We start from the raw sequence: 27,626 nt of genomic DNA, 5'->3' as shown, positions 1-27,626 counted from the left end.
CGCGCTGCACCATGGAATACGGAAAAATAAATGATCAATAAATAATTACTCAACTAACTTACAGAATTGAGATTCAGCCTAAAACCTGATCCGCGAAGTAGGTACTATTACATTAGAAAAAACAATCCGAGATAATCAGATGAGCAGTTTCGACGAACGAGTGCGACAAAAGAATCATTTATATATGTAGTTATATTATAGTACTTAATATTCTGTTAAAAAAAAAAAAAAAAAATGTAAAATAGGAACCAAGTCGATTCAAACAAGCCCGTACACAATCTATACTATAGATATGTATACGAAATGGTGGTGTACAAGTGGGTCATTCGAACGCGTCACGCGATAGAATCGAATCCGGTGAAAAACTACGCGCAACATCGGGTAGCAATCGGGGTGCGGTCGCGGGGGCGGAAGAAGCTTGCTCTCTCGCGAAGGCGGTACACAACGTGTCTCGCGTACACACAATAGTATAATCATTAACAAAAACAATAATAACAGTAGTAGTTGCGGTGGTGGTAGTAGTAGTAGTAGGAGTAGTACTAGTACCGGTGACGGAGTGACGCGTTTATCACAGTTCGATTTGCTGTCACGAGCGTAGCACGTTCGTGTAGAGGATATTATACATATATATCGATTGGCGAACATGCACGGGCCGCCGGTGATCGGGCCGCGGAGCTTTTGCAGCTGGAGCACGCTTGTTTCCCTCCGCTTTCGCTTTTCCGTAACGCGTAACCGCTCTTCCCTTCCGCCCGTCCGCACTTCCGCTGCAACCATCTCTTATCGTTTACCGCCACCGCCGCCGTTGCCGTTAACGTCAACGCCGCGTTCCAAGCGACCGGGGATTGTACGCGCACGTCCGCGTCGTCGTTGTCCATTTCTCGTTATCGTTGTCGTTCGCTCGCACCGTTACGACGGCACAGGTGAAGGGTTACCCTGGCCGCGACGTGCCCATCCACCGCCAGTCACCACCCTTCCCGCACAGGGCAGCAGCAGTAGTCGGTCCGGCGTCGTTATAATTCGTCGTCGACACCGGGCGCGCGCCGCGTGCGCCCGTATTCGTAAACGTTTTTGCCGACCTCGAGCGGCGTACCAAATTGCGCGCGGGACCCTTGTACCGCGGACGCGTTCGCCGTCGCCGGGACGCGCGTGCACGTCTGGACTCCGCCGCGCCGCTCTGCACACGGTAAGTCATCGAAAACGTCAACCGCCGTCGTCCGCGGCGTACGGTACCGCGTGGCACTACGTAGTTTTTTTTTTTTTTTTTTATCGCTCTCGTTTCCGTACGGCCGTGTTGTCGCGAACACTAGGTCCGTGTCGGGGACGATCGGCACACTGTTTCGTTACGATTCCGATTTTGTTACGTTTCGATTCCGTGCACTTACTTACCCACCCGCCCACCCTAATGCTCGTATGTGTAATACGAGTAGCGATACCGTTGTACCGCTATTCCCATCCGTTGTGTTATACATGTGCGTGTACGGATTTACGTATTCTTTTAGATTTCTATCTACTAACTTCTAGAATTAATTCGAGTTCATTACGTTATTTTACGTTTTTTTTTATTTATCACCCTTATTGCCGACCGTCGATTAAGATGTACAGCAGCGACATAAACTATAAAACTGCATCTGGATGCGTTTCAAAAGGACGCATGGGATACTCGAAACGATAGATTGCATTACCATTTTTACGAATACTATCTTAACTTTTCATTTTTTAACTGTACATTTCCAACCAAAATTAATCGTTGCTTTTCACAGTATAATATTTTTCATGTTCGAACCATTTCCTTTGAGTAAATGATCCTATTTAAGATATTTTAAATCGCATTTCAAGAGTTAATCAATAAGTTAATCCCTCACTATATTTTAAATTAAAATATTAATAAGTAAATATCTATGCTCTTTTAATATATTATTATAATTTTTTTCTGTTAACCTTTTTGTAAATCCGTCTATCGTAGATATTCTTTTCATATAAAATGGTAGACAATATTATCGTAACGTATAGTGATACTTGTTGCAGTAGATTTTTTCGTAAAAGTGATTTATAAATTTATAATTATATGTATTAATATTTTAATATATATACAAGGGGTAATTATTTTGTTTATTCCCTTACAAATATATTTTGATTATTAACAACTAAGGAAGACTCTTATGAATAAAAAAATGATTAAAAAGTTGAAATTTAAAGACTTTATAATCTTAGTCATTATAAAGATAAAAAAATCCTGGGATGTTGATCCTCTTATATAATAGGATTAAATAAATTTGTTAGTATATTATTTCTATTTAGTGGTTATATTTAATAATAATTTATATAGTAATATTTTTTGTTCACATACCAATAAACCTTTGATAAATAAAAATTACAATTCAAATTGATTATACGAGTAAACTATAACTTAAAACAACATTCAAGAAACTCAATTAATTGGTTATTATAAGTAACGAATTTTTTTTCAATTGAAATTTGTAAAAGTTTTGTGTTCATATTTACTCTTAATTTGTCACACAACATACTGCAAATTTAAATAATACTAGAGTTATGATTATTATTATTAATGTATATCAATTAACGATCAGTTGATATCTAAAATACCCGAGGTTTACCTTACGAAACTTTCTTTTTTCTTTTTTAAGTCAACAGCCTAAACAAACATTTATAGCGAAGTAAGAAAAAGAACATGTTATAGATACATGTATATATTTATGTACATTGTAGAACGTGTCATTGATCCAAAAATCATATATCATATTAAAAAATCATTAATATTTTTCAATATTTTGTTTAGTCGTATTTTATGTTTATAGAAATTATAGGTATTTGATTTTTATAATATAAAAAATAGTGATTGAAATTCGATACACCAGCTGAAAATATTAACACTGATATTTGTTTAATAAACGTTTAGAAAAAAATTGAATATTCGAGTATATATATTATATACCCAATTTACAAAGTCCCTATCAAAATAAACATAATAATAATATGTGAATTTTAAAAATAAAATGAAAAAAATATTGAAAACTATACAGATTCTGTTCGTTATCATTGTTTATTTCAGCTGACAAAATAAAATAAAGGTAGTTATTAAAATATAACAAATACAAATAAATGTTTCTAAAAATTACGTGTTGAATTTAGAAAATATTTTGTATAAATCTAGTTTTTAAAATATAAAAAACAATATATAGGTTCTTGGAGCATTTGTTCAACTTTAAAATGTGATATGAACTTATTAAGTATGTTAAATTAATTAAAAAATACAATCCATAATCAAAACATAAAATCAATAGATGATACTTCAAACAATAAATAAAATACGCTTCATGAAAATTTATCATACAATAAACATTTTGAATTACAATGAGTAGACATAATCAACTAATTAACTCATTAATTTACTGAAATTGTTTTATAGCCATAAAATATAATACTGTCTTCAAAATTAAATTATTAATAAACTAAACTAAATCTATTTTTTTATGTATACCAATATAGAACAATTATAAAGATGGAGCAACAATATACTGTTACGACAACGTCCACAGCAATAGACGAGACTTTGTTTGAATATAAAGGTGGATTGGCTGACGATTTGAAATTTCTTGCGGCCATTCCAGAAGTTTGTGACGTTACATTTTTAGTTGGAGAAACACGAGAACCGGTGTGCGCAGTCAAAGCAATACTTGCGGCCAGAAGCCGGTTAGTAATAATTCGTTAATATTACTTTTAAGGCTAGTTCAGACTATGCCAGTAATTTAGTCAAGTAGCGAATATTTTAGTAACTAATCATGTATGAACAGATCGATTTAGTCGAGTAGTTTAGTAAAGTAATTTAGTTTAGTCAATCCATTCTATTCTATTTTTTTGGTCGAGTAGTACACCCCTCTTTGCCGACTGATAACTACGTTTTCCTTGCCGTGTCAAGACGCATTTGTCTACAATTTCCTTTTTCATGCTGACTGTTTATAGTCCAGACAAGAATGTCATTTTGAGGTTGGATTTTTGAAAGTAAGATCACAGAATAAATATATATTTATTATATATATATATATATATATTTATTCTGTGGTAAAATATCTCTTATGTACCTTTCGATTTTTTTGCTAAAATGACACTAAGTTTATCTTCTTTGAATCTTTTGTTTTTTTTTCTTTTTCCTCCGTACGATGATATTGATTGTAAATCTACAGGTTCTAATATGTCATCGTAATTTTGTGTGTCATCTCCGTCGTGAACAGTTGAAGTAGAATTATCAATTTCTTGATTATCAAAATTTGATTTAGTTCTAAAAATTTTAAAGTTCAATTTTAATATACAATTTATAAAATAATATATATATTTTCATTACTTTCTTTCGTATTCAAATAAATCCATAAATGACGAAAGTGTGACAATGTCCTATTACATTTTTCAAAAATAGCTGACCTAGTTGTCATTTATTTTTCTTTCATATATGTATCCTTGATGTTTCTTCACAGTTTTGTAGTTTTTATATATATATAAAAAAAAAATGAAATAGTTAATTTTCCATAAATTAAAAAAATTAAAATAATTTCCATTTTATTACTATGATTAAAATCATAGTAATATATGTTAAATAATTACGTTAAATAATATACATTTAGTGATCGAACTAGTAAAAATTTTGTATAAAAACATTTTTAATGATTTAGTGTTAGTATATTTTTACATACCTGTTCTACCAACTTATTCTGAAATGTATTTCTTAATTGTTTCTTTTAGTTTAACATTTTGTGTTTATGGTTAACACTGTCAAAAATCTTTCTATTTTGTTCAACCAATTCAATTAATATTTCATTCTCGGTTGATGAAAACATACATTTTTTTAACATCATTAATACGTAGGGTGTATGGATGCAACATGGGTCCAGACTAGTAGTCTTAAACACTTAACGTTAAACACAAGTAGAAAAACGGCCATATATAAATAAAATTCATGTATCTAGTGACAATGCGTCTGGTTCTGTGTTTAGACGCTACAGGCAAAACTTAACGCTTGTATTTATTTTGTAATTTTGCAAATTATTTCATTGTTAATCAAAAAAATAAAAATATTTATACATTGATACATTATTTTATAAAATAGTCTTGAACCAAGTATTGTATTTAATAAATCCATAAGATAGACTAAATTAGACTATTTAAAATGCAATAATATAGTTATTTATAGGAAAAATAAAAAGATTGAATAACCAAAGAAAATATTTCAATAAGGTTATTCATGTATTTGTATATGTATAAACATATAACTACGTGTTACATTTGTTTAAAAATGAACCATCTTTGGTAGAATTCGTTTTTTTTATATTATTATAAAGAATATTGATTATTTATTACCGATGAAAGTAGATAAAAATAGATTTAAACTTAAAATTGATGTTATTGTTTTATTATTCGACTATTTTCATCGAACAGTAATTACGTAATACACTTTTGTATAAGTAAATTTATTATATATTTCAGCTATTATACAGGCAAACTATGAATTATTTTTCTTTTAAATATATAATAAATAATATTAATTTAATATATTATAATATGTGACATTGGAGCTCATTTTTCAATTTTATAAAATTAGTAATAACCGGAATAGTTCATGAATTGCACCAATGTAAGCCTTCATTTAAATATTATTTATTTATTTCTATATAAATTAACGATTAGTTTAATCATTTACTAATTTTTAATTTTTATTTAAATTTATTGTTTTATTATACATTTTCAACTAATATAAAATAACAAATTTTTAATACATTTATAAATAAAGATTCTACAAATAATTTAAATATGATAATATAATAAAAATTGAATACATAAATATTATTTACTAAAGAAAAGTTTCGGTGAAAATATTAGTCCCCAAGATAATGTTTTTTTCCATTACAACAAAGTAATCAAAATCTTTTTTATTAAAAAAGGATGTATTTTCAGTTTTATAATTTCTTGAGTACGTATTTTATGTAGTTTCTGGAAAACAATACGGCGTATTATATAAAATGACTTCTTGAAAGTATAATTTAATAAAGTTTTCAGTTTATAATAAAGCTTTCTGAAATTGTTGAATCATTTCTTTATAAAAAAACAATCATAATACTAATGTATCGCTGGATTTTTTTTTAACAGTAATACACTATAGTTAATTTCAACATTTTATCAAAATACAAATTTGAATGTGAACTCTAATGGCACTTACATTGATCATAGTTTGAGTATATTAGTTTTATTCAGTTATTGCTTTTACCATTTTAACTGCTTACAATATATAAAATATAAATACATATACCCATTAAAAATTATGTATCTAATTTATTTGTGTTTATAATATTTTTTTGTTTAACCCTTTTTTTCTTAAGTACTACAACAATAGTATGAAAAAAACTAAAAAAATTTAATTACCTATAAAAAAAAAAAAAAAAATGAAAAATGACTTATTATGATTGTATATAATAATTTTTTAAATGCTATTTTATACACTAGAGTGTTTTATAAAATGTTATACGACACGAGTGGCAAACAAATACAACACCAACACTCAGTTGGGATTGGCTCATCGAAACGAAGTGGAGGCTTAATTAAGCAGTTATCTAGTGCGGCAAGCGGGAGTCAAAGTCCTCAACAACAAAACAGACTAAGAATGCTATTGAAACGGAGTTCAGAACCATTGTTAATATTTCAACACAATCAACAGCAGTATCAATCACGGGTTTGTGTGAATAATTTAACTCTTGATATATTATTAATTATGATAAATAGTAAACACGTTTAACGTTATTCGAGTAGGCAATTAAAATTATTTTAAGATTATGTCTACAGTTAGTAGTGCGTTCAATAATAACCAACACAGAAATTTACTCGTATAGTAATATCTTGATCCACTACGGTTGTGGGACATTTAAGTACTACTACAATGATTGCAAATTATTACGAGTGTTAAAACAATTTATACATTCTTAATTTAGACACGATTATAACATTTTAAATTAAATTTTCTGAACAAAGAATATATAGATTAACGTAATTGTAAATGTTGAAGACTCAATACAATTATTTCTCTAAATTTGTATGGAACTGGAATTCGTTTTTTAATATTTATTAAGTAATAATATATTAGTTAATTTTAATTTTAATCTTCGGATATTATTTAATAATAATATAATAAGGTATTAAAGTTTAATTATATTCAATTATATTAAAGTATTTGAAGTATTTATCCTCAAAGCTTATTAAATAACGATTAATCTTTTAAAAACGTATTTACATAATTTGTACAATTCACAGTGATGTAATTATAATTTATAATCAATATATTATATTAGGATAATGAGGTAAATCAAAACTTAAAAAATCTATTAATTTCAGATTCTTTAAACTTATTACTCTAAATATCAAACGTATAAGGAAATGTTTACGTGTTTATTTTTTCCAAATTTTCTAATATTCATCATCATAAGAAAAACAATTCAGAGGAATTTATTACTTTTAAATTCTTGAACTACTTTTACGACCTAAATTCTACTACTCTATGTTTGAAATTATTAATTGTACACAACAATGTTATAAAAAGTATTAATTGTAGAACTCAGATCTTTAGTTTTTTTTATCGAAGACTACTTCGTGTAATAATATAAATGTTTGTTGTGATAATCAATACAAAAATATTTTTTGTCTAAATGTATGTATAAAAGGAATATTAATAATATAGGTTTTGGTCGTCCAAATTTGTAATAAAATATGTTGAAATTTGATCTTTAAAAGTAAAAATATTGAATATTTAATTATTTTATTTAACTATAAATTTTTATAGTTAATGTATACTTGTATTTTATGTTGTTTTCGATAAAAACTGAATAACAGCAACAACAAAAATCACCACCAAATAGGAATAGTATTAAAAACAACAGTAAAATGTCGTCTACCGGAACCAACACATCAACATCTTGGTCGAAGTACAAGCGAGGAAGTTCTGCTGGAACAACATCGATAGTAAATAATACTTCGACGAGTGTGACATCTTCGACAGTGATTGTAATTGAAGAATTCGACGCCGATGTTTTTCGACAGTTAGTTGAATATGTACATACAGGATGTGTGACATTACAACCACGAACGTTATTAGGTATGTACACGTCAGAGTATAATAATTGTAGTATTAGTAGTATACATCAGTGGCGTATCCAGGATTTTTAAACGGTAAAGGCTAAAAACTTTTTTGGGCAGGTAAGAAAAGAAAGGTTTTGAGACTTTTTTCATTACCTCTTCCCCTTCACCACTACCAAATTTTAAAATATTTGTAATAACATTTTTTAAAACACAATTAATAATAATAATAAATTAACGGTGATGAGTTGCGGTAGCACATGGTATAAAAACTATAGTGATTAAAAAATGTTAGAAAAGTGTTAGACGAGAGGCACCACAGTGTTCACGATAACCACCAAAAATATAGTAGCAATCACGGTAGAAGTAATACATTTACCAATGACAAATACCCGTTGTTCGTCAACATTTAGTTAGCACCAAATGTTTCAAATATTTAAATACCATATAGTTGTAAACTAGTTTAATACATATATTTTAACATGACCCATAAGGGGGTGGCTATATCCCTCTTAGCCCCCCTTCTGGGATACGCTACTGGTATACATGTAAATATACATCATTTATCGAATATATACATGTATTGCAGTTTACTTGTATTAAAATAAATTTTATCTAGAATCCTAGATAAATATAAATAAGGCTTTATTTGATACTCAGGTTTCGTAGTGGTGAGAATAGATATTATAGATATTATAATACACTTCATAGTTCATGCAAATATTTGAGTGCGTACACAAATGTTTTGAGCCTCAAAAGGTCAGACAGCAAAAATTCTTAGAAGGTTAAACCCCAATCATGTTTATATAAATATAATGTGTTTGGTAGCAAATATATTGTGTAGGAAAAAACTGCAACAATGAAGAAGAAACGGTGAAAATTATAAGGGTTATCCATAGACCCTTATATATTTTTCTGAAGGAGGTTTAAATACGTTTTGGAGTACTAAAGTCTCTCAAGACTCTTATTCTATGTTTAATAGTTAACAAACTTATTCTATTTTCGTCAATGACAAATTTGACCACTCGAAAGCACCAATTTTATAACATTTAATTTTTATCAGAAACCTAACCGTTGATAGTGAACTCCTGATCGAAATCGTGTACAAAATCGCCAACAAAATAAAATACATAGCAAAATCAATACATTTTCACTCAAAATCTAAAATTTTAAACCCTCATTTTCTAGATCTAATATTTATAATTTGCATAAAAATAATTTTAAAACAAAATATTCACGTATTTCCCATACTCTGCTCTGGCCCCTGGGATACTCAAAGAACCGTGTATCATGAATTACTACAATTTAGTAGTAGGTATACTATAGGTGTTGTTAAATAAAAAATATCTCGTGTTAAAGAATTTTTAAATATACATTTTATTTTATTTTATTCAAAGAGTTAAAACTTAACTCTACTTAATAAAATTCACGTTTCATGTCACCGATGTGATTGAAAAAATGTACGCCATATTACAAACGTCATATTAATTCATGCAAAATTAAATGTAAAGGAAAGCAAAATCTAGGAAAACTTTTTAATTTAAATCAACTAACAGCGTTTTGGTACGTAATTGAAGTTTATTCTAATTGGATATATTATTCAAGGTTTAAAATGTTGGTTAGTAAATACGTATGCCATTTTTTAATTTTATTAATAATAATTATTTATTAAAAATAAATCTTTTTAATCTTTTTCTTCTTTTTCTACTTCACTTTTCTCCCAACTATATGGGGTCGACCACCCTTGTCCTAAATCTCCATTCGTCTCGATTTCCTACATCTCCTACGCACAAACGTTAATTATATTTATTAAAAATCAATATAAACTAAACATCTTAGTTATAAAGACAGTTCCTATAAATTCCTTTATATTTTGCATTTTATCCTGATTTTAATTTATTTAAAATAAGAAAGTATTAGCTTTTTAAATTAAAACTTATAATTATCAAAGGGTTTATTAGTAGTAGGTAATACTATTTTAGTGTAAAGTTGTTGCATACAAGAAGGAAATTTGTAATATCGATGTATCGTATATAATGTAAAACTATAGCTACATTTCTCTGTCTAAACTTCTAAGACAACTAAAATAATAACATTAATAAAGCACTTGTTCTTAATATTATTATAGTCTGAGGTAGGCACTTCTTCGTATACATTAATATATACGTATCCTAATATGAATTAAAAAATATTATCTGTTATTAATTTACTTTGTGGTAATATCATTTAAAAAGGTTCCTAAATTGATCCTAAACGAAAATAAAACTATGGATATTTTTTATAAGGAAAAGCAAATATTTTAGATTCTGAGTAAAACGAGGAATGTATTGGTTTTACCATGATGTGTTTATATTTTTTTTATGCGTCTTTGTACAAGATTTTTACCAGAAGGATAACCCCGTTCAACACAATCATAATTAGGATTTTTTGTTGAAGTTTCTGATAGGAAATTATGTATAATTGGTATTTGTTATGGGTAATTTTTTGAATTTCTCAATAATTTTCCAAATAATTGGCAAAACGGGGAAAAAATTACAAAAATCTTCCATCGAGATCATGTTTTAAACTCAGCACTCCAAAGTATCTTACTACGCACTAATACAACATTTGAATTAGATTAATTTAATCTTATAGAGAAAATTGTATACAAGATTTTTTATGAGATTTAATTTGTAGCCAAAAAAAAAAATATATCGGAATGTCTCAAAAAAGTTTTTTAAGCATAAAAATGAAATTTTGACGAAATCTAGTATTTCAACGAATTTCTATAATACAATATTAGTTATAATTAATGATAACAAATATATTATTGTTACTCTATTAATATTAACCATAGTGATTCGAAATATTGACCAAATATTTACATTAGTGCTTTATAAATATTTCGTAGTTATCGAAGTATATTAATAAGATTTTGCTGATGATTTAGCACTTTAAATTGTCGATTCAAAGTTGAGTCTACCTTATAATGAAGTTTGGTTCTACTACTAAATGAACCATCATCAGAAGTATAAACTGATTCAACTGGCACATTTTTTTACTCAAAATCGTTTTTTCTAGAGAAATAGTACATTGGTTTCAAATTTAAAAGACCAGTACAAGAGTATCATTCACTTGGAGTGTCCCCGACCTTGGAATTTTGCTTGTTCTTGTGATATGCTTCTCAAAAGAGATATTTCAAAGCAGCACCTTTAATATTAGTTATAGAAGTAAGATAAATAGAAAAATGCTTCGGTACAAAATCCACTATGTCTCCCTAAGTCCCTCGTACTATCCTTAATATGTATAATGTCTCACTACGTTCAAACATGACAGAGATTGGGAATCTGCGGCTTTTTAGTATATAATTGAGATTTTTTTATTTTTAATTAGAAGTCATATTTACATCTAAAAAAAATAATTGTTTTTCAAAACATTATGGCTTTTCGAACATGATGGTTTCGTAACTTTGGAAAAAAAAATTACTTTTTCCTACAAGAAATTTTCCGACCCTTGGATTAAGAACTAGTGTGGATTCTACACCACTCGCACCACTTGCGCGTAGATAATCAATAATTTAAACCCTTGCTTACTATTACGGTCACGTTTATCATAGAATATTCATAATTACTTAAGTACAAAAGTATACACATAAGCCCATAATGAGCACAACATTGAGTAAACATTCTATTTGAAGACAATCTTAACGAAAAATATCAGTAATATTTTTGTATTGATATCAATAATTTCTAACTAAATTACTAGTAATTAGTCCTTTAATGTTTTCATTTTTCGATTTAAATATTTACTTAAGTATATTTGTGTTTAAGTGTAATACACAAGTGCTTCTTGTCACTTCAGTTTACCGATTTATTTATTATTTGTACGAGTATATTATTATTTTTAAAGCGTTGGCCAATTTGGACAATAGTTTCGTAAAAGTTAACAAATAAAATTATATACTAAGAAAATACGATCTACGCGCTGACCAACAGCCAAGGCGTATTCAGCTCTTATTTATAATTATTGATTGAGCAAATTTAAAAAAAAAAAAATTGTATTTGTATTAGAACCACTCATTAAATATTTCTAACCGCGTTTTTCCGCCGTAATGCATGCTTGTGTATGTTATATACGTCACAGATAAACAACGTTATAAAATGATACGATGTCTATTCATTGGTTTAGCGTTATGTTGTTTTTGTTTTTGTTTTTTTTTTTCCGTTAGGAGTACTAAACGCTGCTGACTGTTACGGGTTGGATGAGTTGCGAGCCGCGTGTACGGGTTTTGCCGACACCGGTGGCGGTATAACCGTGGACACGGCGTGCGCGCTTTTGGCGTCCGCTGAACGTTACATTCACTACAAGTGCACCAAATCGCTGGTGCAAAAAGTACGGGGCTGTTGTATCCATTACGTTTTACTAGCCGCATAAGAAATATAATACAATGACGCATTACTTATCACCACACACAATCTCCTCCTTCCCTGACTGTCCCTCTATACACTACCTATGTATATATTATATACATCGTGTGTGCGAATAGGTACATTGTGTTTCCGTGTGACGTTGCAAATTGCGAATATTCATAATATACCATCTCGAGAGTAATAATGAACTAACCGAAAGACCATTACTGTTTATGTATGTATGTAAGCGATAATTTTTATTTGTGGATGTATTTAAAGTATTATACTCGCTGAAATGAAAAATCGAGTAATCATTTGCTGCTTGTATGAATGGTCATCGGGTATTCATTCCCACGTCCATTTCCCGAACCTACAAGGAACACACTCGGACCGAGTAACTCGACGAATACATTTTTTTTATTTTTAATACAGGTGAATTTGGACACCGAAAACGCTAACAAAATGTTTAGGAAAAAAATTGATTTTATTTATATTTAATACGAAATTAATAAGAAAACAAATTAAGAATATTTTACTTGTAAATAATATAATTTCAAAGCTTTATTGAAATGAAAAAATGGGCGGGAGATTTTTTTAACATGTATATGTTACCGGCAAAAATTTAAATTAAATAATTAATATAAATTCCTTGCCAATAACGACATTTCCGATTAAATTTGACAGTATACTATGTAGACTAGGAAGTAACGTTAATGTCCATTATTCCTGGACAATGATGCATTTAAAATTATTTCCTTAGCGAAGACGAAAATTCCTGGCTGTTTTAAACATAAGATTGATAAAAATGTTAAAACAATTATTTTGTTTGTTGAATGGATTTATTAAATTAATAGAAGTTACCGTTCGCGAGGCTACTGCCTATGAAATAGCGGGATCACAAGGATATACAAGATGAATATGTAATACATAATATAATACTATTAGATATGCTTGTAAAAAAATTAATAGTTTAGGCAATTCAAAGTGTCATGGTACAATATATATTGTGAAAATAAATAATTATGTATAATTTTTCTTATATTCATACATTTTTATAAATTTCTCACCTAATTTTAATATTTTACTAAACAAAATCATCAACATAGTCTATCAGTATCTGATATTAAGGTAATTTCCTAGTCATAGCAGTAAATGTGTTAACAAAATATTTGATTTTTACAACATTGCCTATGTTGTCAATTAATGCCTAAGCATTGACGATATCATCTAATATGTTAGGCATTTATGAAATTGGGCAGGCATTTACGTTATCACCTAATTTACACCATTGACGGTAACATATACATCGAAATAAACTCTCGGGATGCGATATTTGCTATAGTTGATTTTGTCGAGGACGTGTTCGTGTATGTATGTGTGCGGGCGTGTGCTATTTTATTTTTACATTCTTTTAATCGTATTTTATTATTGTTTTTATTTCAGTTTTTTTTTTTTTTTTGTATTTTTGCGTTTGTTTGTGCATAGGTATGCAAGTGTGTAAACGCTCAAATAAACCTTCGGCGCTTTTGCGCAGTGTTTTAGTTTTTTTTGTTGTATGTTTGTATTGCATATTACCTAACTGTTGGCAATTTTTTTTTTCTGTACTGATCGAGTATGTAGGTTTACCATACTATAATGATCACCATGTATAGGTTAAAGGATGTCATTATTATGTTACAATAGGCATAGATTTTGTAAATGACCATAAAGTTATAGCTGTTTAGTAAATCAATACTATAGAAATTAGTGGATGTAACGTGTGTAAACTTTGGTACCACTAAAATAGTCTGACAAGTTTCCCGATTACGTTTTATTTTATTTCTATTAACGAAACACGGGGGTTAACAGAGTTTCGATGAATTTGCAGCTAGTAGGTACAAAGGGATCTTTATTTCCATTAAGCTACTGCGGTGACTTTGGAAATTACTTTTCGGACCACAGACGATGATTTTCACAAGAACACAATATTGTTTTTTGTGCTTACTGTTTAGTTTACTGGATACTAGTTATATGTTTACGAAAATTATTTCCTCTTTTGCAATTTTTAAAACGTAACATTAATTTTCATTCAACACAATCAAAATTTATTAATTATTATACTGAAAATAAAGTTCAATATTTAGCTATAGTGTTTGCATGTATTATAATTACTTAATGCAAACATTTATGCAAATATTTATTTAAACTATATTTGGTAAAATTGTTGAGTTTGAATAATTATTTCTATAATTATTATTAATAATAATTAATTAAATATCTGTAAGAAATAATACATAAAAGAACTGTTCATTTTTTTTATTACCAAAAGCAATCATCCTCAATGAGTTTTACCTGAGCATTATGTAAAATATAATTTTGCATCCGAATTATAATAAAACTCAAAAAGCATGCCAAAAACTAATATTTTAATTATATTTACTCAACATAAATGCTTATAATTGTATACTAATGTAAAGTAAAAAAGGATATTAAAAGTAGTAATTATTTTCATAAACATTTTCAGTTCTATAGTGCTGTTTTTGAGTAGTGATTTAAAATTTTATAACTAAAAATAATTTCATTATTATAGGACTTGGATATTATGTACTTTATTAAAATATATTATTTTATATAGTCTCTAGGTAAAAAACAAAACATATGAAATATCTACATATTTATTTTTATTATAAATTAAAATTTTAAATTTTAAATTAGTTTTAAATAATATTCAATAATGTTACTGAAATCTTTTTTTTATTTTGTTTATAAAACGTTAAAAATAAACATGTATGAAATCCATCAAAAAACTTCAACTATTAAAAATATATAATGAGTTTATGTTAAACCAATAATAAATAAATTATAAGCAATTTTTTTCTCAAGTTAAGACTGATGAGTATTTTAAAATGAAAAATTTAAATTAATATTGATAAATTAAATAGAAAATCTATGTATTGGTAAAGTTAATGATATACTGATGTAATAATTAATATATTTTATCTTTAATAAATAATTAAATATGAGAAAAACAAAATTATTACTTTTAGAAGACGTAATAAGAAATTAATCATTTTATTGTACATATATTTTTGGCATGAAATGCATTTACAAAATAATTCCAGTCCTTGAAATTATTTATTACACAAATTAATTAACTCAATTTATTTACCAGTATTCGATTATTCTTGTAGATAAATTTATAAAAAAATATAAAATATTCGTACTTTGAACTTAATAAATGTAAATACGAAAAACTGATGAAATTTAAATTTTATAAATTATAGTATGTTGATGTTTATGTTTGATAATTTATGTATTTATCTATGTAAATGTCTTTATTGAAATGTGTACAATTGTTTTATAAAAATAAAAATTAATTTTGTAATAAGACGCTGTGTTGGCGGTTTTTTTTATGTTGTTTTGTGTTGATTTAGCAGAAATGTTTGGATGGTTTTTATTTTGTACCTGTAAATATAATAACAATATTTACACTTTACTGTGTGAGTAACTAAACGTATATAAATATTAACAAAATAAATGATATAATTGGGTCATATGAATGCAAATCCCAAAGGTGCTCGAGTTCGTAGATGAGAATGGTGGACGCGTGCTTACCCTTGGATCGTTTACTTTACTGCCGCAACATGTTGTCCGACTTATACTATCACGGGACGAGTTACGAGCAGATGAACTGACGAAATTCCAGGTGATTATATACATGTAGTATATATATACTTTAGATATTATAATATGTTTTAAATGGCCGTAAAACTATTCATCACCTTCTTGTCTTGTATTTTATAAGCAATTATATTGATTACAATCAATAATGTCTATACGGTGAATAATAATAATGTATAATTCGAAGAGGGTATACGTATTAATGTATATTACAAAACAAGAATAACAAATACGAATAAAACTTTTATATTAGTACATACGTAAAATGTATGCTAATATTATTAGCATTATTGAAGTGGAATTTTACTGGAATGCATGTGCAATGCATTAGAGTTTTACTTGAAAGTCTATCTTTTGGTCATGCCGCTGTTTACATTGTTCTCCGTGTGCGTGTACGCAGGCTGCGCTGATGTGGGCGAAAAAATGTGCTGCTGATGCTGCCGATAATAATAATCCCGATTCCGAAGAAGCAGACTGGCGTTCGTTATTCCGGGAACATTTCGCGCCCATCATCCAGTACCACAAGATTGCAGCCAGGGTGATTTTGGACGAAATCATGCCGTTGGGTGTGGTTCCCGACAGGGACCTTTTGTCGGCACTTGCCTATCAGGTATTCGTATCGGTTGTTCATTCAGTACTGCTTATACATTTTTATTGATCACACAACAGGCATTAGGGCAATTCGACAACTTTAAAATAGTATAGGTACAACGATATTCACAGCAGTATATTTATAAATACGTATAATAAGTGTATTTATATCTAGAATATCATGAATATCTGTGCATTTTTTATGTGAAACAGTCATATCGAGGTCTATAATCGTATTGAGAAATAAAAAAAATAATTACCTTGAAGTAAAAAATGAAGTACCAACTGAAATTGATTTCTATCTTTTACATCGCATTTGGTAATGATCGGAGCAATCTTTTTAGTTGAATCGTGTATACAGATAAAAGAAAAGAAAAAACGATCATCATGTAACACATTCCTTATTTCATTTAGAACTTAAAATCAATTAGCTAAATGTTATTATTACTTTATAATTAATAGAACAAAATAACAAAATAAATAATATAGAATAACGAATATTATGATGTATTTTAATAGGATGAACTTAAAATATCAAGTTTTGAAATATTCAGATATTCATTATTTTTTAACGTACAATAGAAAATTATTGTCGTTATAGTGGTAATTCTAAGAAGAACTAATTAAGTTCACATTGTTAAAAGAAAATACATTTATCATTTAACATTTTACGTTTAAATAACTCTCATTTTTAATATTTCCAAGTTGACTTTTTCGGTTTTCTTCGTCTCATAACTTATTTCGTTGTAATTTCAAATTTCGTTGACGATTTTTCTCCGGGTCGACTACGGACAATATTCCCATTTTTTAACATTATAGAAATGAAAATGATTCTCTTACAATAATAGTTATACGAAATGTATTGTTATACGAAATTCGTATCGCCTAATAATTTTGTACGATTTAAAATCTTTAACTTCTATTGGACAAAAAAATAAAAGTTTTGTACTTGAAGTTACGGCAATTCGTCAAATGTTTCACCAGAATCGTTTCTTTTGAATTTAAACGTATAACGATCTGCTAAAGACATTATTCGTATAACGCGATCAGTCCGTGTATAAAAACACCAAAACATCTGTTTGAACAGGCTGATCCGAACAGCGTGCGGTTGGAGTCCATAAGCGGGACTGCGGACCGAGATCAGTTGCGGTGCGGTAGACGTCGCACGCGTTCCATGTCGGTACAAAGCGGCGGTGCCGGTGGCGCTGGCGACGACGACGAGTCAGGTTACCATCAGGTAAACGTGGCCGCGGGCCCGTCGATCGCATCGGTGGCCGGCGTCGGGCAAACTGCACCGGCCACGCCGACGTTGAGCAGCGGTGGCAGCGGCGGTAGCGTGGACACGGCGGGACAGCAGCAGCGGCCACCGCCGCCGCGGCGCAGGCGACGTACGTCATCGATTGCGCACCAACAACACGGGTCGCGGCCGCAGCAAAAACATCACCATCATCACCGTTATTATCCGCTCAACCGGTCTTCGGACTCCACCAACAGCCACAGCTGTTACACGAGCGACGACGATTCGGCGGACGATTTGACGTCCTCCTAAATGGCAGGATCACATATATACACATATAAATCTAAGGATTACGCAACATCATCCCATTTTCGTAACGATACTTTTATGCAGACAGTTCAACGAGAAATTATGACTGCGACGCTCATCCTATTGCGAACGTCTATCGAAAGGCCCGGACAAGTGGTTGGGCGATGGGGCAGGACGATTTTTTTTTTTTTTTATGCGCAGTCCTACTCTCTCGTTGAACCAGCTATAGGCGAGTACTAGTCGGACACGACACAAGACAGTAACGCATACTCCTGCTCCGTATATCCTTTCTGCTCCGTATACTCCTCATCGTGCTCCCCCGCGTATTGTTTCATGATAACACAGACCAGACTGGTTCCCGGTATATATTATATACGTATTCGATTTTATTAGGCATGCGACATCGTAACGACCGATTTTTTTTTGTGAATATATGATGATCATGAAGTATGCGTTTCGACGGTTGACCGGTCAAACAAATTTCCATTTTTTTTTCATACTTTGAAAAAATGTTTATTTTATACATTAACTTCGTTTTATGCAGTGTATGCAATTATAGTATAAATGGTTGGTAATCTTTACGCAATCGCTGTTCATCGTCCTTGCTAAAAATAATCCTACTTTCCTATTTATATATAATATTAATTTAGGACTCGGATCTAATTGCACTAAAATCTAATAGGAACCAATTGCTGTAAACCTGGTTACCAAGTAAATTGATATAAGTTTCATTAAATAATTAAAAATATTGCGATAAATTGTTATTTTGTGGGAGTATTTAAATTTACTGTGGTACTTACTTTACAACGGTAAAACCACAAATGATCCATTGCGTCATTTTGGCTTTTTTTTTGGAACATTAATTATTATAGTCATTACTTATTACTTGGTTAATGAGTTATTTATTCGAAATATAATATTTAAATAAAATTGACGAATGACTTTTACAAATTAATAATTTCAAACGATTACGACAGGTATTTTTATTTTCTATTTGTTCTCTTAAAAAAAACGTAATAAACAATTTAAATAACCTATTTAGTAAGACGTAAATACTTGTTGGATAAATATTATTTATGGCCTCGTATTATTATTTAACCGTATACACCGTAAAGACACTACGAATAGGGATATTTTAACGTCACCTTCTAAATTACAGACATACATCGAGTGCCGTGTTTTGGCCGGAGTCTTACAGCCGTGCATCTTCTATCGACGCGAAGCGTTATTCAAGAGGCGCACTGGTACAGACCTAAAGTTTCCATTGGGTCTAAGTCGTAAAAGGGACCACAGTATCGAACCTGAGCCCGTACCCTTGTAGAGCATGGACACGAGAACCGTGTCGGATCCCGTGGTTTTGTTTACTATTCCGACTCATAGACACCACATTGCAGCCGAAGTAGGCACCTTAATCTCGGAGAGGAGGATCATTGTTTCCGGAGTGACAAGCCGGTTCGGCGTACAATAGGGCTCCACCCTTCCTTGATGTCAACTAGGTTACATTGGTGCGTCAACCCGGGTCCTTCCCATTGTTTTGGCCACCCGAGCTGGCTAGTGGTGGTCCGTGTATTACAGCCATACGTATATTTATCTGTAATGAATTGATCGATACTATTACTGAGATTAATCAACTATCCTAGTGTATCAACTGTTATACCAGTGGCGTATTTGAGGGGTCAGGGAGATGAGAGCGATCGTCCCTAGCATAAATTGATATGTTTGTTTAAGGGTTTGCTATATATTTACTAAGATAAAATTACAAAACTTATAAAGAAACATAGCATTTTTGATTTAGCAAGATATTCTTTTGTGGAACATTATTTTAAATAAACATTGTTTTTTAGTACCAAATGTATGCTGTTTGGTAATTTCATGTGTCTAAGATCTTAACATTTTTAGGAATTTTTAAAAATAATATGTAAATTTAAAAAAATAATTACTTCAATTTGGTTAAATATTGTTTTAACTCCCAGGGCACATTTAGGATTTTTTTTTAGAGGGGATAAAAGGAATATAGTCCCCCTCTTTTCGAGTGAGTTTTTATTTACCCCTATCCTCCATCATAGACTCAAGCCAGATATGCTACTGCGTTATAAGGATAAATAATGGTCAATTTAGTGGTTCTGCGTGTATACCTAATACAAATAAACAAATAGCCACTAAAACAAATTGTAACCGAATAAATAGGTTTTTATTTTTTATGCGAAAATTCAATATTTTTCAACCGACATAAACGATAAGACTTAATTATAATAATTAATTATAAATTGGATTGGATATTAAAAAATACTCAAAGTTGCGAATTTAATTAAATTAATTACATTAATTGTGTACACCATACTTCAATGTAATTATTCATCACTATGGCTTTGCGTATAAATAATGCATAGTTCATGAGTATCAAATTATATTATTCATTAGAAAAGGGGTGCAATTAGTGAATGTTAATGTAAAACATCCGAGTCTTAGTTATTATGTGCTAAGAATATCATAGAACATAATATTACATATTATATATTTGTATACTTAGGTTTTAGTTTAGTGATCATAAAAAATTTAAAATAAGATTATCGAAGTATAGTATTTATTGCGTACATAGGCACTAATTTTTTTAAATTATTATTGGATAATATGTGTGTATATGATTGTGCTAATTATTATGTACCTATCTTATATTATATAATTAATAATTATATAATTTGTACCAATTTTGTGTATTAGTTTTAAAGATAAAAAGTCGGAAATATAGATATTTGAAAAAATCGTATTAAAACCTTATCACTGCATGCGAACTTTTGGTGCTTAAGTATGTATTTAAAATACGGAACTACGGTGCATCCCAAGAAGTACATGGTGGCCGATATATGGAGATTACGTGTTTGGGTTTTTATTTCAATTGAAATGTCGTTCGGGAAACGCACGATAAGTGGAAATACTGAGGTCTCTGGTGTATCTGGACGAACTTACCATCAAATATGCAAGAACCTGCACCAGTGACGCCGACCTCTACATTCAGAATGGGTAGATGCCGCCTTATTGCACTAAATTTTAGTGGTAAGATTAGCGAGTCACCTGATGTGAATTTGATGAATTATGAACAAACACAGTAGACCATATTTTTAGTAATTTTTCATTGTTTGGCATTTCAATAAATTGGTCTACCCGAGGAACATAAAGGGAAAATTAAATTCTTTATAAACAAGTTTTATTTACTGAACTCTACTTACTCATCTATCAAAATTACCGATTTTTCAATAATAAAACATTAAAAAACAAATTAATAAAAGTAATTAAAACTCGGTTATCAATTTGAATTTTATATTAATTAAAAATATTGTGTAACAGTATACTGAAATGGGGAAAGGAATTGCGAGTGTATTGAGCGGCTTTTTAATGAGTAGTTGAAGACACTTGTTTTCAATTTTACAATTTAGAAAAAAAGGGGCGGAAAAATGCTGTTGCCCTTGGACAGCAAAATTTCAAATATGGCCCTGTAAATATGTTTTTATTATTACTGTGTCAATAAAAAACAAATCAAACAACACAAAGAATGATATATTTATAAAATAAATCTTACACAAAAAAAGTAATTAAAGGTAAAGTTATGTTCTACCTTACTTATGTTTATGTAATAGATAGAAGTTTTTTATGATAAATAAATTATGAATAAATGTTAACGTTAACTTCTCTTACACATTTTATACAAAAGTTATAAGTAATTTTAAAGAATTTAAATATTTTTGTGGCTATTTATAATACTACAAGTTAAACAGTTTGAGGTCCAGAAAACAAATTATAAATAGCTTGTAAGTATATTTATCTTTGAACTCAAAACACAATTTTCTCAATACAATTTAATAAATTGATAAAAAGGATAACATTTATTATAAGAAAATATATTTTATATTTTCTAAAAATGGATCAAATAGAACAACATGAAATTTAAAAATTGTAGGCAATCTAAGTTTTTCCATCCCTCTACAGGTCCACTTCTATTACTGACCTCCTGAACTATATGGATATAGGGTAGTAAAACATTGAATTGAATTATATCTAAAAAATTATTAATATCATAAATATTATAATTATTATATTATATATAATTATAATAAATTGTAATGATGTGTACAATCAAATTCTGAAGCATTTGGGAATCAATAACTAAGCTCCAGTTTGCAAAAATTAAAAATTAACTTAATATGCATTGTTACACAGTGTATTAAATCAATTTTTTTTTTCAATTCAAAAAACATTTTATTATAATACATTGTTAATATTATTCAATAGCATGGTTAATTTTCAATAAAAATTAAATTAATTTTAATATTTTAAGATAAACCATAAATATACATACAAATTCAGACTAGATATACACAATAATATAACAGTTAAAATAGTATTTACAAAGCTATCCTCAGTCTATAAGTACAAAGTATACACTCCACTCAAAAAGGAAATAAACTAAGAGGCATCTAGTTTTCTTTCTGATAGGAATAAACAATAAACAGCCTAAATCTATGCAAAAAAAATTATCAAGATCAGTTGATTTGTTCATAAATTAACTTTAGCATTGCTACTGCATAATAATGATCAGTAAAATGAGAAAATAGGAGTCTGTGCTTCAATGACCGTTATTCAATAAGTCAGAATCCAATAAATTCTTTTTACAACAGAGTATTGAATAAGTTATTTTTAGTTCAAATATGATACAATAATTAAAAAATCATATATTAAATTAAAGTTTTACAAAAAAAAAGAAATAAAAAAGATTTTAATTCTTAATAATAATTAATCATCATAACATTCATGTGCATTTTGTACTTTGGCCACACTATTTTCAACTCTACTCAATGACACACTAATTCTTCTAAGTGTTTCTTCATCATTAACAAAGTTTATATTGCCAATAATTCTTTTTAATTTTATTAAAATATTTGCTTTTAAATCTTTAACATCTAAATCTTCTTTTTTTATTTGATCATCTATATCGTTTTGGATCCGTTTGTTAAAAATTCCCAACATATGCACATGTTCACATATATTTATTTCTCCTTTACTACACGAACATTCATAGATATGGGCACAAATATCATAACACGCACTACATTTTACTGAACAATCAATAATTTTACAAAACTTCCGGGAAACAGTTACAAAATTATTACTTGTACCATCTTCTAATCTTATTCTCCACATATCACTTGTTACAGGGAAAATATGAGTAGAGTTATAACACAAAGCATTTTTATGACTATTTGATATAGAAATATTGGTTTCTTCAATTTTAGTTTTTCTAATTTTTTGAATATCTAAAAGCGCTGTGAAAAAAATATGCATATTTTTTGATAAATTAGGAGTAAAATGTTTTTTATTTTCACACAGTACAATCATCTGATTATATACTGTGTTAATATCTATCATATCATTTAAATTAAGAGATTCTTTTAAATAACAGAATGCCCACATATCTGCTCTACTAGCAAACATATGATCAAAAAATATTCCAAATGATTTTGTTTTATTATTCATTTTGAGATTATTATTTGTGTAGTTTATAATTTCTTCTTTAACAGATTTCTCAGGTGCATTAAAAAATGAGCATATCTTGTCATAAATTTTATGTTGTAAATCTTGATCTTCAATTTCAATCTGAAGCTTTTCTATTATCTGATTATCAATATATCTTTGGTTGATTACATGTTTGACAGGTGACATAATTGAACACCAATCTTCATATAAATCATAATTGTCATCAGTAATTAATGCTTTGGCATAAATAGTGCCCATTTTATTAAAAACTGCATTTAAAAAAAAAGATTGATATATTTTACTGTCATTGCACATCATGAAACATACTGGCAACATAACATTGAATTCATCACATACATATAAAACAGTTAAGTATAATCTGGCGCGAACCATGCTCATTTCAGTGACCATAAATATTCCATCAGTCCCAAATTTATTAATCCAATGTTGTTGATTTCGAGTCATAAATATTAACATAAGATCATTAGGTTCAAAATTTTCATAAGCTACATTATTTGGTTTATAAAATATAATAGGATTATCAGGAGTACGCTGTAGCTTTAGAATCCATCTATCTGTACTGAGATCATTAATTGTTCTTTGTTTGATAAATTCTGGATGTCTTATTCCTAATTTACGCTCAATATTTTTAATATCTTTTCTATTTAACATGTGCATACGTCCTAGTGAATCTGATGCTTTGGCACGGGCAGCATTGATAACAAAATCTGGATGATCACCTTGTTGAATGAGTTCAGTAATTTCATCTCGTTCACGCTTCGTCATCCTCATGTGTTCAGACGATATGTCATGACCATAATGTGTAGCACATAGTAATATTTCAATAGATCCATCAGTGTTTTGGACTTCTTTCATAGATGCTGTACATAAACCTTTTACTTTAATAGGAGTACTTCGTTTTCTCACTCCTTTGGATTTACTAGTAAAATAAGTGGACCGATTGCAATAATAATAAGAAAGTTTTTTACCATCATGAAGTGTTTTACAACCAGTAACACGAACATAACGACTGTTATTTTTTTGTTCAAAGTCTTCTTTCCATGTTAAAAACTCTAAAAATAAATAAATTGTAAATATATTAACTTAAATCTAAATAGAAGAAGTTAATTATATTTGAAATATAATACCATCTTCAGAAATGAAATTCAAATAGCGTATATCAAAATCAATTTGATGATCAAATTTTAAATGACTAATAAAAAGTTGTTTATTGTAAAACTTGCATCGGCATCCTTTTTCCATGCACTGTAAATCAGTACATTTTCTAGGCCTTTTAGAGATAAAACCTGGTAAACCTTTATTGCCACTGTGCATAGAGTCAAAATGGTTTTTCAAACTTGTTTTATTGCGAAACATGAATCCACAAAGAGCACATTCTACAGTAGGATACCTTAAAACATAAAATTAAAAATTAAAAACATTAAAATAATTATGTGAATTTATATAGGATAGTTGGTTAAAATCTAATGTTCGACCACTTTTTTAAAAAGAGCTCACTTCGTACATATTTTCAAAATGTTTCATTACTTATTAATAAGATTTATTTGTAAATACATGTCTCAATTACTAAATAGGTATTGACAATTGACAATGAGCACTGATCCATTTATAGGTTACAACCAATCTTTGAAATTACTATTTTCAAAAACCAAAGTATTTCAAACCTATTTAATTTCCTTGAAATAATTTGCACGGTAGGTAATACAATATCAAAATATAATAACTTATAAATAGAACTAGAATGAAGCAAAAAATACAGAAGTAAAATATCTTACAGTAAAATATGTTATGAACTGACACTACTAATCAACCATAAGATAAACAGTCATTACTTTGACATTTTGTAAGATAAATAAAATAAGAATTCATTATTGAGCCCTGTAAAAGCTACAATTGATAAAACTAATGGCTTGATTTTCTTATGACTTACTTTTGAATATTTTCATAATCGATGTTCAGCATATTGACAATAATTAGGAACTATGAAATCAGTTTCTCAACACCTTAATTTAAAACAAAATTATTAATCCTAATAAATAAAAACATGATATTTAACTAAAGGATTGAGATTTAATTTTAAATCTTTCAAATTATTATAGAGTACGTTGTTACTCGTCAGAACTGTTGTATTGATGGCACTCAACAATGTACAGAGAATACAGAAATCTAAATAAACCTAAGTATTAAATTTTGTTTTTAAGGGTAGAAACAAGTAAACAAAGTAGTAAACAAAAAACATTTTTGTTATTGGCTTTATCAAAGAACTACAGAATATTGACTAGAGTGCATAAAGATAATACTGTTATTATCTATATTTGCACTAGCGCGTATCTATGTGATAACAACTGCGCGTTCCGACCAAAAAAACGACCATAAACATATGAAGATGGAAATTATGACTCACTTAAGTGAATCAATTAAATTCACTTAAATGAGTCAATTCATCAACTTACAATTGATAAGTCAAATCATATCTTAATCAAGTCACGGTTTGAACCTAAATCTTAATGAATCGAATCAAATCTATTACATTTTAAAATAACATATTTTTCAGCTGACTAACCGAAGGGGGGTCTTGGGGAAGGAGGTGTCTCACCCCCCTCCCTCAACGAAAACAACAGTCAGCAGTCGGACTTGTTTCATTATAGCCTAGAAGGACCTAATTTTACTTACGGAAAACAAATATTATCATACATATTTCATAATATAGTGTATACACGAATACAATTTATATAACTACTTATTATACAATATAAAATATTATTATATCTATATATATAATTAAAATGTTAATTTTAAGAACGTGCGACACTGACACATATGTACATGTTAAAAAGTAAAAATACGACTGCATATAGTTTATTATACTCCATACATTGAGTAAAAAAATTATAGTCGGCATATTTTATGTTATTCACCCCCCTTGATTTTCATCTTCGGGACGACCTTGCCAAGGCTCCCATCTTGCTGGGGGCCCCAAATAATAGAAATTATAACTTTAAATTTAAGCTGTAACGTATTAATACGACAGCTTATATTAAAACTTATATTAAAGCTTATATTTTAAAGAGTTAAATAAATAATGAATGCTTAATTGTGTGCAATTACATTAAGTATCTCATTTCTTATCCCATTGTTTCAATTTTTTTTTCTTATTAGAAGATCAGCTAAGCTTCATGAGCCCCTGCATACCCTAAGACGGCCCTACATATAATATTATTTAATTTATATTTGTAAGCAACGATAAACCAAAGAGAGAGCATTGCTGGAAAGGTCGCCAACATTCAGAATCGGATAGGCACTCAAAGAAGAATATAAATATATAATATATAAGCTTATAATGTGACAGGGTAAATGAGTTATAATTACAAATCATTATAATGTTTGGTATTCATGTATAATGATAAAATATACACTTATAAAATAATATTCTAAGAAATGTAATCACTAAAGGTATAATATACCTACCCATCTATTGGAGTATTAACCGTGCGACAGTATTACACTGAACTTATTGATAAGACGATGATTTCAAATTTGGAATTGGTGACTTGACTAGGGTTACTATAAATTTATAAGGCGAAACCGGCACAACACAAACACAATATTGAGTACTATTGGTACTTTTTATATAACTTTTAATATATTGATAGGACTAGTGGCGTATACAAGGTGGGATGTGAAGGTCAGATCCTCCCTAGGCTTATTTTTAATTGTTATAAAATAATGTTTTTAGAGTGAAGGTGTTAGAAACGTAAAAA

General features: G+C 29.1%; 2 protein-coding genes across 2 annotated transcripts; one reads left to right on the top strand and one right to left on the bottom strand.

Annotated features, from left to right (window-relative positions):
- The first annotated feature begins 367 nt into the window (after positions 1-367).
- LOC112682139 (serine-enriched protein-like) lies at positions 368-20,529 on the top strand. Its single transcript, XM_025552646.1, has 8 exons — positions 368-1,183; positions 3,508-3,711; positions 6,511-6,736; positions 7,888-8,149; positions 12,338-12,501; positions 16,072-16,203; positions 16,579-16,788; positions 17,857-20,529. The coding sequence occupies exons 2-8, from the start codon at positions 3,521-3,523 to the stop codon at positions 18,316-18,318; spliced, it is 1,647 nt and encodes a 548-aa protein (XP_025408431.1). The 5' UTR covers positions 368-1,183; positions 3,508-3,520; the 3' UTR covers positions 18,319-20,529.
- Positions 20,530-22,659: 2,130 nt separating this feature from the next.
- LOC112682091 lies at positions 22,660-26,165 on the bottom strand. Its single transcript, XM_025552567.1, has 4 exons — positions 25,970-26,165; positions 25,796-25,868; positions 24,993-25,255; positions 22,660-24,917 (listed from the first exon to the last, which is right to left on the bottom strand). Exons 2-4 carry the CDS (start codon positions 25,825-25,827, stop codon positions 23,104-23,106), a joined length of 2,109 nt encoding a protein of 702 aa, XP_025408352.1. The 5' UTR covers positions 25,828-25,868; positions 25,970-26,165; the 3' UTR covers positions 22,660-23,103.
- Positions 26,166-27,626: the final 1,461 nt, after the last annotated feature.

The sequence above is a fragment of the Sipha flava genome, unplaced genomic scaffold (genome assembly GCF_003268045.1).
Source record: "Sipha flava isolate LNK unplaced genomic scaffold, YSA_version1 1_pilon_pilon, whole genome shotgun sequence".
NCBI lineage: Eukaryota > Metazoa > Arthropoda > Insecta > Hemiptera > Aphididae > Sipha > Sipha flava.
Note: the sequence above shows the minus strand (reverse complement) of the source record. Positions and strands in the feature narration are given on the sequence as shown.